This window comes from Patella vulgata, chromosome 7, assembly GCF_932274485.2.
Source record: "Patella vulgata chromosome 7, xgPatVulg1.2, whole genome shotgun sequence".
Classification (NCBI taxonomy): Eukaryota; Metazoa; Mollusca; class Gastropoda; family Patellidae; genus Patella; species Patella vulgata.
In genome coordinates this window covers 52,467,881-52,483,333 of record NC_065885.2, presented here as the reverse complement: position 1 = coordinate 52,483,333, position 15,453 = coordinate 52,467,881, and the positions used below count along the sequence as shown (strand labels likewise).

Sequence of the window (15,453 nt, the reverse complement as noted above, 5' to 3'; positions counted from 1 at the left end):
TTCATTGTATCTTTGTAAATACTGAACGGAATTCAAATATTTTTGGACTGATATTACTGTTAGAGTTTAAACCTTGAATATAGATTGAAGACTAATAAAAATAATTGCTGTCAGAACCGTCCTAAATTTTTAACAGATTTCTTCGATTATGAACAAAGTACTTTATTGTAGTTGTGATAAACTTTCCTATGTGTTTGAAATCACCTCTAGTTAAATAAAATCCACTGTAGATTGAAATATTCTAGCGAATAATAAAGTCATCTCTTGAGCTCGAAGCCCCAGTACAAATTTGAAACAATTATACTTATATTATAGTTAATGTAATCTCCAAATATAACAAATATTTGTCAAAACAAAAATTTACTCTTGAGTTGATATTTTTGCTTTAATGTTAAAGAAAACAAACTATGGTATATAATGAATAAGTTTTAATATGTAGATACCCATTGTGATTTAAAAAGAGAACCGTGTCTCAGATTATTATGAGATATATTTACATAATAAAAAAATCATGTTTTGTTAAAGTCGTCTTTTGGTTTGTCTGTATATAAATATTGTTGAGTAATTTGTTATTGGGTGACATTAGATTTTGTTGTTTACACGAACAATCCCTGATTAGATTAAAGGGGTCACTGAATATCGGATTTCTCCTTTAAAGGAGCTAAACTTCTAACTAATTATTATCCATAATTTCAACATTAAACATGTTGCTCCTTTTTAATCGATGTTGATGTTGTTACCTCTTACCTTGATGTCCAATATTTTAGGCACAATAAATATTTAAAGGAGCTAAATCGCTAATATTTGGGCCCTAGAAATTGACACAAATGGGCCGCAACGCATATAATAATGTAATACGAATGTATATAAACTGATTTACATTCAATCGTTTATGTTTTACTGTAATTTCTAATCAATTATGTTCGGCGAAATACGACAGAAGTCTCAATGGAATGGCAATCTCCAGCGTCTGGTTATTCCAGTCTACGCTGATAATAATTATTGCGCATGTTCTTCAGATAAGAATATGACGTCACCGTTTAACATGTCTTGTGAAATATATTTAGCCTCGTTCTTCAAGTCCCTCGTGTACCAATGGAAAGATGTTTATTTTCTCTTAAATATTGGATATTAGAAGCCAATCTTTTCCCGGTAAGATCACAACATCAATGTTGATTTAAATTGACAACACGAATTATTTGTCAATTCAAATCAACATTGGTCTTGTGATCTTACAGGGAAAAGATGAGCTTCTGATATCCAATATTCAAGACAAAATAAACATTTTACCATTGGTACTCGAAACATGTACCATAATGCGTTTCAACATCATTTGGAAGAAGGGACTCAAAGAACAGGGCTAGACATATTCCACAATTCATGTCAAATGTGACGCAATATTCTTATCTGGAGAGCATGCGCAATAAATACCATCGGTGTAGACTGGAAATCACATGAGTCTTTTGGCGTATTTCGCCGAACATAACGGATTAGAAATTAGAGTAAAAACGGAAACGATTGAATGTAAATCAGTTTATATACATTCATATTACATTATTATATGCGTTGCGACTAATTTTTGTCAATTTTTATGTCCCAAATATTAGCGATTTAGCTCCTTTAAAATCAGTGAACGACGCCGTTTTGTCTACGGTCGCGGGTACCATTTGTAATGAGGTGCTTTGATGGACGAGGTAAAACACATCTGTTAAATGTCAACCCGTACTCCCGATGTAGACTGAATTAAACAGATTGAAACAATTCCTATTCAAATTGGACTTCTCATGTATTTCGCCGAGCATAACTGATAAATAAAAATTATATTAAAAAAATTAAAAAATAAATTTTAATCACTTTATATACATTTATATTGCATTCGACTCATTTTCGTCCATTTTAGACTTCCAAAGAATAGAGATTTAGTTCCTTTAAATAGGACAGTGAAAACAGATCTAAGATGTTTATTAAGCATGGAATAAACAATATTTTTCTCCATGAACCACTAAAACGCACGAGACAACACAGGCCTATACAAGTCTACATGACGTAGTATAACAAACCCTGTAGTGTCTGGTGGTATGTAAAACGACAAACGGTGGTCATTTTAAAACAGTTAAACCGAATCTCCATTCCCTAAAACTCGTCAGCCGATAGTTACGACCTATTTTATGGGGGTTCTTTTTTTTATAAACTTATCTGCTTTGACATATCTAAGAGTTAGATAGGGCAGACAGACACTTGAGTCTCCAAAAATTAATTCATAGCTCATTTCGATTATTTTTTAAAGAGCACACCCACAAAATCCGTATAGCTTTGTTCAACAATCATTATGGTCAACAGTTTCTGGGCGTATCATCTTCGACCCAGAAACAGATTATAGCGGAGACGGCAGACTCCAAGCCGAAATATTTTTGGAAAATTTTCAAAAAGAAAACGCCGACTTCGGGGAGAAAACTTGACATGGACCCCTTCAGACAAGGCCCCGAGTCCTGTTGAGGGGCCCCTGGGTTCAAGAAAAAGGCCCCGAATCGGGAAAAAGTGCCAAGTGTAAACCCAACCCCACCCTGTCTGTGTCCAGTCGAAAGGCACACGAATCTTCAAACAAATTTCTCCTCCCATAAAAATACTCCTTATTCATTACAATTAAAATAAATTTTCACTCAATCTCAGGAGGTCCTCCCGCGGGCACCACTCTCCAATTAGAATCCTACATCTGTATCGAAAATACTTTTTTTGCACACAAAAATACCTATTGCTCGGTAACCGTGCAATGGTGAGTAAAGCAAAACCTTGCCAAAGAAACTGTGTGGTATGAATAAGTTTCCCATGTTATTAGTATCATGTATTTCACCTCTGTATATATTTTTGCCATTCTTTAGGTACAATCAATAATTCGCCCCTGTTTTCTCGCAATGGCGAATATAAATGAAGGTCCAAATTTTCTGGACCAACCGGGATAATATAGACGGGTATGGTGCGTACAGTTGGCTACCTTTAACTGCCAAAAGTTATTTAACGTGTTTACGTGGCACCTCTTTTTCGTCCCATCCGAATGATTCGATGCTATTCCTTGTCAGGCCTCCGTCATGTACCATTGTTAATGGGAAACCACACCGGAAAATTCCGATGATCTTTCTCGGCCAACACGAAAACGGAATCTCGAAGAAGAATAGCTGATGGAATTGTCTTTCATCATATTTGTCCCCCTGTTTGCGCAGGCACAGGTCTTGCTGTACCTACCGCGTTTTCTGGTGGTGGTAAAATAATGCCTTATCCATCGTTAAAAAATTCGATGGGGATAACGGTTTAATAATATTATTTGTCAGATATGGACTCCAGGTTCAAGGGACGGTGCTTGATTATCTACTCTTCTTCGACCATAAAAGTCAACAACGACCCAGCCGTTAAACTTTGTCGATGTTAGACCTTCATAGAAGCGAGACGCATGCGAAACACTGTGAATGAAAGTGGTGCCACAATCCAAAATAAGTCTTATATCCATTTTAGCTTTGTTTAGTTCGATTTATGATCCAAGGTTCTGGCTGCAACAATCCTCGACAACAAGTGAATGGTCCCAGCTCATCAATAAGTAGTCTGTTGTCCTCACAATTAAAACTTCTATTAGTATTTGCAGAAGAATCGCACTGCACGCAAAGCGGAAAAGACACAAGAAATAAACAATGAGAAGATACTCGAACCGTATCCCTTCATCCCTTCTGGAAGGTTTAACCCTCCTCGCCTTCCATAACCTCTTATAGTTTACACGCTTCAATATTTAGTGTCGGACAACATATAGTGTATCCATACAATACTACATTGTCTACAGCTGGGGTTAACTGGTTTGAAATACAAGGTGTACCTATAACTGAGGCGACCATAGCGTAGACGAAGATGAAAGTCGAACAGGTATATGTGACAAGATTTGAAAGCTTGATTAAGTGAATCTAAACAGCAAACATTTTCCTTTCTTATGTAGCGAACTAAGCTTCTATGTCTACTTTACTGCTAAAACGTTGGCATCCTTAACGAAAGGGGTTGGTGTTTAGTATAGTGCAAAAATTCATTTTTTTCATACAGGGAATCAGAACCAGCTATATTACCAGGATTGTTCTGGGTTGCAACCTGATGCCATTACTCCGCAATTTACTAATATCAGTTAAAGATATATTCCAAGACGCCCCCGTTTTAATTTACTGCAATACCTGCGTGTACCTATTTATATTTTCGATTTCTGGCAAACAACGGGATAAATGATTTGAATAAAATATGATACATTTGTTCAGCTCACAAATTTTGGACATCCTGGGCATCTTTTATCTACTGGGATTTCAACCTAATATGATGTTCATGCCACTGGGAGGTGTTCATTTTAGATCCAACAACGTTCTTGGTGCATCCAAGCCAATTCTACCAATTCTACAGAGAATGAAGCCACGACTGACAGTTACTCTGATAACGTCACATCCGAATTTGTTTAATGAAAGGTATGATAAACATACAACGACTGGACTTCTTTGTATCTCATTACGAATTTGGGATTGCCCAAAGGCTGGTGGTTCCTTTGAACTGTTTATTGTCTGAACAAAAATGCGCCGTTGTTTGTCAATATCCCTAATGCTTGACCGAATCCCCAATTATATTACCAAAAGACTTGAAAAAATAAAACATAAATATATTTATTATTCAACAGAGTGTGAAATATACAAAACAGTTTTCAACAAGCATAAAATTTAACAAAACAACAAAATGCACACGTGGGTTGGCCATGATTTTACGAAACAGATTACTAAAATCACAAGACTATAAAGCATCAATATTAATATAGTAATAATTGAAAAATGCAAAAAAAATAGTAAGTTTACAAATTTTTAAAAATGGAAATGGAGACTTTTCTTAAAATTTGTGATTCTGTAGTTTTAATATTTTTACAAACTGAACTGTGTGATACTATAAAATTATAGAATTGGCGTAATAAAATAATAATAATTCATAAAGGTTTTTTAAAAATAAAACAAAATGTAATTCTGTAGTGCTTATGTGTTTACAAACTTATAATATACGACATTTAGAGGTTCATTTATAGGACGGATATAGTCATTAGGACAAATATTAATCAAACCAGCGGTTGCCAGGCAAGATACGCTCACATTTTGCAACAGATGGGTAGAGAACAAGCTAAAAAAAAAAAAACCCAAAAACCCGCGATGTTTAGTACAATCAGGGGCTATAATCCAAAAAGTTATGGATGGTCTGATATGCGCGAATATCGAAAGGAACACAACCATCATTATGGACACATATTTTAAGTTTTATCAAAATCGAACAAAATTTTGACCTCTAGAGGGCCCACAAGCTTCGTATTACATACTTTTACACTATTTGCGTACAAGGAACGACCTTTTTGCTGAGCAGTTTCATTATGGTGTAACGGTTTTTAAATTCGGATAAAAATTGTGGCCTCTTGAGGGACGACAAGCTAAAAATGCGACTTTTCGTACAATCAGGCGCCATATTCCAGGAAGTTACAGTCTGATATGCACGAATATCAAAAGGAACCGACATCTTTGGCTTATAAATATACATTTCTAGTTTCATCAAAATCGGATAAAAATTGTGACCTCTAGAGTGTTCACAAGCTAAAAGCGTGCTTTTTCGCACAGTCAGGAGCCAAAATCCATAAAGTGACGGTCCGATACATGCTAATATCGACAGGAAACGAGATATTTTATTTTGATTAATTTTAAGTTTCGTCAAAATCGGATAAAAATTGTGACCTGTAGAATGTCCACAAACAATTTGTGGACGGACGGACGGACAGACAGGGGCGACATTAAAGTATGGACGGAGTATCATAAAGTTATAGTACATAACAAGTAAATTACATATAAAATACATCATAATATGTAGAAATGCAATAATTAAAGCATGTCTAAAATAATACAGTATAATAGGTTTATTTTTACTCACTTCTACTTCGAATTACGAAAATAATTCACATTCTAAATTTAGAGTAATTAAATATGTATAGAAAGGCCCCATCGTAATATTACACGTGACATTTATATATAATATAAAATAACCAGAAAATGTTATGATACGAAAAATCGCGCTTTTTACAATGTCGATTGTCTCCCCTGATCGCAGATCCGAATTATCATTTTTAACTATGTATGCCTTCTTTTACTCAACTTGTATCGCACTAATATATCCCAATCGTCAGCTAATATGGGTTTACTTTAAGAGTTAAAACGACGTGCCGTAGCTTGTACAGTATTTGATAAACTGTCGCTATCGTTACCCATTTTGATGATGAAAAGTGGGACTTTAAACCTCATTTCATTTTAAAAACAAATAGGAGTTTACTGTCATTGTTGAGTTTCTACATTGTCAGGCTGTTAACATTTAAATTACTGAACATTATTACTAACGAATTGTATAAAAAGTCACCTATATTATCAGGACCCTCTTCGTTGACATCTTCTTCTAACACTTCTCAATTGATATGATTTCATAGACTACGTAGGTAGTGATTATAATGATAATATAGTATTTTTATCTTCAAGTATGGTCATTGGAATACGAGTTACATCTATAACTGATCAACCTTGAAATGATAAAATAGAAGTGGTCAAGAACACATTATAATATATAATATTTCTTGGGACACGACGATTGATTTCCTATCTGTATCTTGTATTATTTCTATCGCTAAGTGTAATGTATACCGCTGAACTCATATACATGTACACAGCAAAATAAAGTAAAATCAACCAAATTAAATACTTTATTTTGACCTGAATGTCAAAGAGGTTTACCTGATTCGTGTTCTTTATTTGTATAGTATTCTTAAAGATGTAATATGTAAGAGCTAAATTTTCCTATTCCATATCTTTACTTTAGCTTCAAATACTATTATTTAGATATTTATCAACATGGCAAGCCCATAATCAACTCTCTAAACCATCGAATGGCAGAGATGTATATAGATATGAACGTCGCGAGATTTAAAGATTAACGATATAATCGATAATCGAGACTTAGTTTCGTTTGTTCAGTACCATGGCTCCGATAATAAACAACCTACGCTACATCTCCCAACACTTAATCTAAATCTTACATAATGCATCTTTAAATTAATGAAATAGGTGGGAGTGGGGATCTATCCTTTTAACCGATTGACCCTAACGTTCGTTGGACATCAAGATTATTATCATTTTACAGAGTTTTATTTTGTATTATAAATATTTATATTTAGTGACTGGTTTTAATATAATCCTGGTAACGGTCAGAGAAAACCAGTCGTTGAATATATTAAAATAACGTGAAAAAAAAAAAAACTAATTACAAACTTATATTTTTAATATTATATTTTAGTTACTTTTATCGTTTCATCTTAAATCATGGGGCATCGTCTTTATTTAGTAAATTATTTTTCATGATCGAGAGATGTTGTCCAAGGGAGGTAATATCAAGTAGTATAAGTGAGCTGAAAACAGCAGTCAGGAAAAAGACCCCAACAAATCCTACACCCTGAGCGGAAGGGCGGTTGTCCTCGGCACTGATTTTCTTACGAACAGTAGCTGACAACTTTTTGGTATTGATTTTGAGATCTTTCTTGATTTCTTCTACTTTCTCTTGTGCTCGTTCTTCGTCTGTGATGTTTCTTCCGTCATCCGATCGACATAGACAGGAACAGGCAGTTGATGTCTGAGGGCCATAAACCTGAGTTGCACTCAAGTTTTCAGTAGCGGTCGGTTGAACTGAATTTGAAAACAAAGTCCAATTAATGTAGCTACAATCAAACGAAATATAAATTTAAGAATGCAGTAGATTTCAATGATTCGCGAAAATGTTGGATTTGATTTCGTTTTGGCTAATGATGAAAAAAATACCCATTGACCCGGGCTTGATAGGGCCCCAATTTTCTGCGATATCAAACTGACGTAACGGTAGTAAGCCCCTTAATACTCCCACCAGGGACAAGGTTGGCTTTGTCTACTTGACGTTTCTTCGAATCCATAAATGGAGAGAATAAACGTATTTATATCACATATCGTACGTAACAGAACTGTCAACTGACCTATAGAAGATTCGACTTCTTCCGACAATGGTACACAGAGAACTATCTACTTGCGCGCCACTTAGTTTCTGTTTCAAAACTGCCGATCCACCATTGTGGACAGACAGCGTATGTATGTGGCTGCAGGGTGTGCGTGTTCGTAAAACAGGATCACTACTAAGTTGCTGCCAGTTGCTTGTCTTTTGATACATGCTTAGGCATAATGTATAGACCTACTTATATTTCCAATCTGATTCAAATCACAACTAAATTGCAAGATGATTCTAATTTTAATACTTATATCGCCTGTACCTGTTGTGCTTTGACTAGCGCCCGCCGTGCTTTGACTAGCGCCCGCTGTGCTTGTGCTATCGCTGTTTGCGCTTGCAGTGCTTGAAAATGCGGATATTGTGCTTTCTGTTGTGGATACTATGCTTGCCGGTGCGGATACTGTGCTTTCACTCGAGCTAATGGCGCTTGAATACGCGCTCACTGAAATTGAAAAGTAATTGCGCTTTGAAACATTACATTACATTGTAACAGTTTAAATTGAGTGTGGTTTTTCCTTATGAACACACGAACCATCTCTGCAAATCTGAAAAAAACACCCCCCCCCCCCCCAAAAAAAAACCCGCACACAATAATGTGCGCTTATAAAGCAAGTATTATTTTTTCCATTGTGACTTTAATAAAAAGAACAACATCAATTAGCCCTTATATATCCTGGACTATGCTGCCATAGCAAATACATATTATTTTAATAAAATATCATATTATTTCTGTTGAATTATTAGAATTTTTAAAAATCATTTTCTTTTATAACATTTATTATTATTATTATTTTTTTTTAATATTTTATTTTATTTTATTATTATTTTTTTAATTTATTTTTGGGTTTTTTTTACTTTATTTATTTTAATTTGTATTTAATTATTTTTTTTTCATTTAAATTTTTTATCTTTATTTATATTGTTTCCTTTACTACTAATAATTTTTTTTTCATGTAAATTTTTTATCTTTTTTTATATTTTTTTCCTTTACTACTACTAATAATAATGGTATGTCTATGGTGGTAACTGATTGCGAGTTGTCCCCTTAATTATTCTTGCCGGTTGTTCCAGTCTATTGTTATTAACTTTCGCTCGAGGCTTGAATTTTATGAATTTTGAAAACTAGTGCTTAAAACAGGTTTTTTTTTTGTGTATGTAATATTGAGAATCAGAAATGATCAATGGAAACACAACCTACAGTTAAGGCGTTGTGTAGTAACTTATAGTTTCAGACGGCTACGACGAGCTGAAATAGGCCTAATTCAACTTTGTTAATGATTAATTTTGAGAATGCTAGTTTTTGAGTTCCCCGTGAGCTTACCCTAACCCGATTCTTCCATATTTCTAGTATTTTTACGGGTATATATCTCGAATATGCAACATAGAAGGCTTATGAAATTTTGCAGCCTAGTAGTTTAGTCATCCCTTGACTCTGTGAAATAAAAACACATGGCTAGTATGGAAGGCCAAACAGCTCTTTATTCAGTGTTCTTAATTCTTATTTCTTAATTCATAGTCCGTAATTCTAATTTCCTTATTTGTTTGCGTATTTCGACATTTGCACACTAAAATTAACATTTGTATCTTAAAATCAATATTTGTTTTACAAATTTTATCTTTATATTGAAATACAATTAAAATACATTTTACAAATCTGATATGACAAATGTCTGATTTGTAAAACAAATATTGATTTTAAAGGAGCTAAGTCGCTGATATTGACACAAATGGGTCGGAACGCATACAATAATGTAATATGAATGTATATAAATTTATTTACATTCAATCGTTTCTGTTTTTACTCTAATTTCTAATCAGTTAGGTTCGGCGAACATGTATAACAATTATATATTAAATATTTATATAATATTTATACCAATAACAAAGAATTTGAAACGATAGACCATAACTATGTATAAATAACTATGATTATTTATATGGATTCATGTTATAAATATCAGCCACCCTAACCTAATCTTAGCCACGTTGAAATCTCTAAAATTTGACTTGTGATAAGAATACGCATAGGATAAATATGTCTCAGACGATAATGTTTTTTCCGGCCTGTATCTCCAGATATAGCCTCTTATCGACATTGAGGAAATTACAACGACAACGGTTACAACATCCTGGCCTATGCATTCAAGACGTTTTGACTCAAGTCAGGTTAAGTTAAAGGGGCTAAATCATTAATTTGGGACCTTGAAATTGACTCAAATGGGTCGCAACGCATATAATAATGTATTATGAATGTATATAAACTGATTTACATTCAATCGTTTCTGTTTTTACTCTAATTTCTGATCAGTTATGTTCGGCGAAATGCGCCAGAAGTCTCAATCGAATGGCAAATATCTAGAGTCTGGTTATTCCAGTCTACACCGATAGTATTTATTGTGCATACACTCCAGATAAGAATATGACGTCACCGTTAGACACGAATTGTGGAATATGTCTAGCCTCGTTCTTCGAGCCCCTTATTAGAAATGGCGCTGAAACGCATTATGGTACATGATTCGTGTACCAATGGTAAAAGGTTTATTTTGTCTTAAAGGACAATATTGGTGCCAGTCATTATCACATATGTGATAGAACTAATTAAACACGTTCCAAATATAATGTTAACACAGAGATCATTGCTACGATAGCTGAGTAATACAGGTTTCCTGAATAGGAAGTGACGAACGCCAAAGGAAAACACGAGTCATACCTCTATATAACTGACTGATGTGACGAGTGATAACAGATACACGGCCGAATTTCTGCTCACTAATAATTCCTTCCAAGACCAAAAGTTGTTGTGTGAGACTGTGAGAGGATATCTAACAATTCATAAAAAGAATTGACTGCCACTAGATAAGAAAACACGAAAGAAAATAGAAAAAGTCCGTGCATTACCATGTTTTTATAAGGTATAGAATGAATATAAACGAGGGAATGTACGGACTATTTCTATTTTCCTCGTGTTCTCTTATCTAATGACATTCAATTACTTTATTGAATTGTCGGGTATCCTCTTACAGTCCCATATGACAACTTTTGGTCTTGGAAGGAAATAAATATTGGATATCAGAAGCCCATCTTTTCCCGGTAACATCACAACATCAATGTTGATTTAAATTGACAAATAATTCGTGTTTTCAACGTCGAAAACTTTGGGTGATATTGAGTTAGAGACTTAGGTACTTTAAAGCCAATACCCTATGCCATAACATTACCCCTCGACGCCATGACATTAACAAAAAATGTAATATTCCATGTCGTCATATCTAATTAAAGATGCATTATGTAAGATTTAGATATAGAGCCGACAGGTATCGCTATAATAGTTAACCAGAAGTTGCCAGGCAAGCTAAGCCCACATTTTGCAAGAGATGGATAGAGTTATGGTCTGAACAGCGCGAATATCGAAAAGGGCTGAGGTATTTGGGATATAAAGCTATATTTTAAGTTTCATCAAAATCGGATAAAAATTGTGACTTCTAGAGCGTTCGCAACTTTGGTAATTTGCACGGCAGTTTGGGTCAGATTTTTACGAAATTCGAACTCAACCTTTATTGATGTGTAACGGTGATATATTTAAAGGTTTTTTAAAACTGAATACAAATTGTGGCTTCTAGCGGGTTCACAAGCTAAAAATGCGATTTTTCGAACAATCAGGGTCCATAATCCAGGAAGTTATGTTCGGATATGCGCGACTACGGAAAGCAACCAAGATTTTTGTGATCTAAATTTTTAATGTAAAGTTTCTTCAAAATCGGATCAATATACCATATATTTATACTATTTGTGTACGAGGGCCGACCATTTTGTCCGGCAGTTTTGGTCCGATTTTCGCGAAATTCAAACTCAACCATTAAGGTTTAACGGTGATATATTAAATCTGATAAAAATTGTGACCTCTAAAGGGACCACAAGCTAAAACGCGATTTTTTGTACAACCAGGGGCTATAATTCAGGAAGTTACGATCCGAATTGCGAGAATATCGAAAGGAACCGAGATCATTTGGTTATCAACAGGCATGTCAAGTTTCATCAAAATCAGATGACAATTGTGACCTCTAGAGTGTCCACATGCTAAAAACGTGATTTTTTGTACAATCCGGGGCCATAATCCATGAAGTGATAGTCCGATACATGCCAATATCGAAAGGAACCAAGATCTTTTAGAGATAGACATAGACCTATATTTCACGTTTCGTCAAAATCGGATAAAAACTGTGACCTGTAGAGTGTCCACAAACAAGTTGTGGACGGGCAGACAGGGCGACGTCACAATACGTTCACATGAAAATGTGGGCGTATGAAAAGCTACTACCTATAAAATAGACAATTTGATCTTTACACCCAATTCAAAGAAGTCTAGACATTATAAATTGGGGTTTGTAGATAACATTAAACATGTGCAGGATTTATCTACAACAATATGACATTTGTTTGTGGACAATCTACAGGTCACTAATATTGTCCGATTTTGACGACACTTGAAATACAGGTTGATACCCCAAAGATCTAGCTCGGCTCCTTTCGATATTGGCATCTATAGAACCGTAACTTCTTGGATTGTGACCCCTGATTATACAAAAAATCGGATTTTTAGCTTGTGATTTTTCATGCCAATTTCGACAGGAATCGAGATCTTTGGGAGTTAAACCTATATTTTAAGTTTCGTCAAAATCGCATAGGAATTATGACACGGAGAGAGTCCACGTAGGGCGACGACAATATGCGTCCAAATCAAAATGTGGGCGTATAAAAATTTGAATAATTCAACAGCAAATAATATGAAATTTTATTGGAATAAAATGTATTTGCTATGGTAACCATAGTCCCCCATAATTATCTTTTTTATAGTACGAGTATATCTTATATAATACGTCATATTTCATCTATACCTGTAGCCGTAGAGTCTGTTGGACTTGCGTTTATAGTCGTTGCTGTATCACTGTTCGCCCCTGATATTGAAGGATCTGTAAAATTAATTGGTTATTCTGGGTTAACACGATAGGATTGTCCCTATTGAGTCCACGATCTGATACATGTATATACGTTCGAATACGTTTCGATACGATCTACACGATTGCTACCACTGACCACAATATGATAAGATCTGATAGGATAACTACGACTACTCAAAGAATAAAACCACAATTTCAATTGTAGCGCGAATAGTGATAGTGGGAACCTATCATAAATAATAAAATAACAACATTGAATTGAGATCTGTTACAAATTTTTGCTTGGGGTGGGGCAAAAAAATCAGTCCCCGTGTACACGTAGGCGTGTACGTAGCCATTGACAGATTGAATTAGATGAATAGTAGGCGCATATCCGTGGATACATAAACGAAGCACGTTAAATGCCAATTCCTATCAAAATATTATTAAGTATACCTGACATTGTTGAATCTACCATTGCCGTGGATTCCGCCATTGTTGTGGATTCTGCCATTGTCGTAGATTCCACCATGGTTGTGGATTCTAAAAAAGGAAAACATTATATAGGACAGGAAAAAAAATAAACCCAACATGCCTGTCTGATTGATACTTTTAAATTGCTATTAGAATTAAAAATGTCGCTAGCTGAAGCCACTGATTGCCACTGCTCGTTCCTGGAAGATATTTATTTCCAACATACAAATAATTATTAACAAAATAACAATAATCATAATTTATCAATAAAACATAAACAAACATTGAACATAAAATTCACAAACAGATAATACAAACAATGGTGAAAACCTGCAATATTTATTTCCAACATACAAATACGCTCGTAAGTATTTACAAAACAATAATAATAATAATTTATCAATAAAACATTGAACATAAACAAAAATTGAACATAAAATTCACAAACAATTTAATACAAACAATGGTGAATACCTGCAATATTTGTACTTGAATCAATAATACTTGTTGACTCTGAATTGATAAACAAACAAAGAACAAAACAAATTACAATTCGTCATAGAGGCAACATAACCATTCCCCCCCTCCCCCGAGGCGACATGAAATGAGAGAAAGCCAATAAAGAATTTCAGTAACGACATCTACATTAAAGGAGATATCTCCGATATATTTCAGTGAAAAAACCTGGTTGATTCATTGATATTAAAGGAGAAATCTCTGATATATTACTAATATGTTACAGTGAAGATTGGTTAACTCATTGATATTTAAGGGGAAATCCCTGATATATTACAGTGAAAAAAACCCTGGCTAATTCATTGAAATTAAAGACGAATCCAAGATATATTTTAGTGAATACAATTGGTTAATTTTGCGTGGTAGACTCTTAGAACCACCCTTTATTTCACTTCTAAACAACTATAAACTGATCCTCTGTGATTATTTTTCAAAGATTTATTAACGCCAAGTTGTCGAGTGGAGTAGGCGATAAGCTTTCTAACTAAAAAAAAAGCTTGTGTACAATTCATACGCACTATACATCGATTTGTTTATGTGTTTTTAAACACAAATAATATAATTTGCAGGTTTACAAACGGTATCGACGGGCGCACTTTAACAGCTACGCAATCAATATAAACTATGTTTGCGATCATGATATTTTAAGCTGAAATTTTTAGTCAAACTAAATAACGGACTACTCCTTTAAAAAGAAACCTAAACTTGGTAAACGAAAACGAAAATTGGAGGTCAATTATGATCTAATTCAAATCAACATTAATAAATAAAACGATTATCTTAAAGTTAAACTTTAAAGTTTATATGAGGTATAATATTATGATTTGAATGAAAGTATTTTCAAACTTCCTAATTTATTGTGTAACTTTTGAAATACACGTAGATTGTAATTTGCGTTTTGATTACAATTAAAGCCAACGCTGCAGACATGTTTCCGGTACTAGAATTACAAGGTGGGAAAAACATTAATGGAATATATTGTATTTATTAATTGTTGCATTTGAGAGACTGAAATCTACATAATGATAAATTATACCTGCTATATTAGTAGTTGAATCTATTATACTTGTAGACTCTAAACAAACAAAATATAAATACAATTACATTTAAACAAACAACTAGGCTTCTTTTGTTATTTTTAGACCAGGAACTGGACCCCAACCGCTACTCATCTTGTTCTTGATAGGGGCGACGCTCTTCGACAATACCCTAAGGATCCGCGTGTTCCTTGGACAAAGGTGCACCGATTGACTGACTTCCATTTTTAATATGACGTCATAAATCCAGGATGCTTGCGATGACGTCATAGTACGCTGGTGCTTGTTTTATCAGTCCAATTATAAATACATAGACAGTACCATACGGGTTTATATGTAGACATAGACGAAACACCCGTGGTTTAAATAGACAGCAACAT

General features: G+C 34.3%; 1 protein-coding gene across 3 annotated transcripts in view; it reads right to left on the bottom strand.

The window, feature by feature from the left end:
- Nucleotides 1–4,660: 4,660 nt before the first annotated feature.
- The window catches only part of LOC126827844 (uncharacterized), a 60,977-nt gene continuing 50,184 nt past the window's right edge, over nucleotides 4,661–15,453 (bottom strand). Inside the window, exons 13-18 of one of the 3 annotated variants that reach the window (XM_050557410.2) lie at nucleotides 15,073–15,111; nucleotides 13,995–14,033; nucleotides 13,503–13,589; nucleotides 13,005–13,079; nucleotides 8,372–8,551; nucleotides 4,661–7,760 (exon numbers count right to left, since the gene is read on the bottom strand). In XM_050557410.2, the coding sequence (XP_050413367.1) occupies nucleotides 7,399–7,760; nucleotides 8,372–8,551; nucleotides 13,005–13,079; nucleotides 13,503–13,589; nucleotides 13,995–14,033; nucleotides 15,073–15,111 (782 nt within the window). In that variant the 3' untranslated portion in view covers nucleotides 4,661–7,398. The remainder of the gene's footprint in view (nucleotides 7,761–8,371; nucleotides 8,552–13,004; nucleotides 13,080–13,502; nucleotides 13,590–13,994; nucleotides 14,034–15,072; nucleotides 15,112–15,453) is intronic. The other 2 variants (XM_050557412.2, XM_050557411.2) reach the window with 2 other exon arrangements.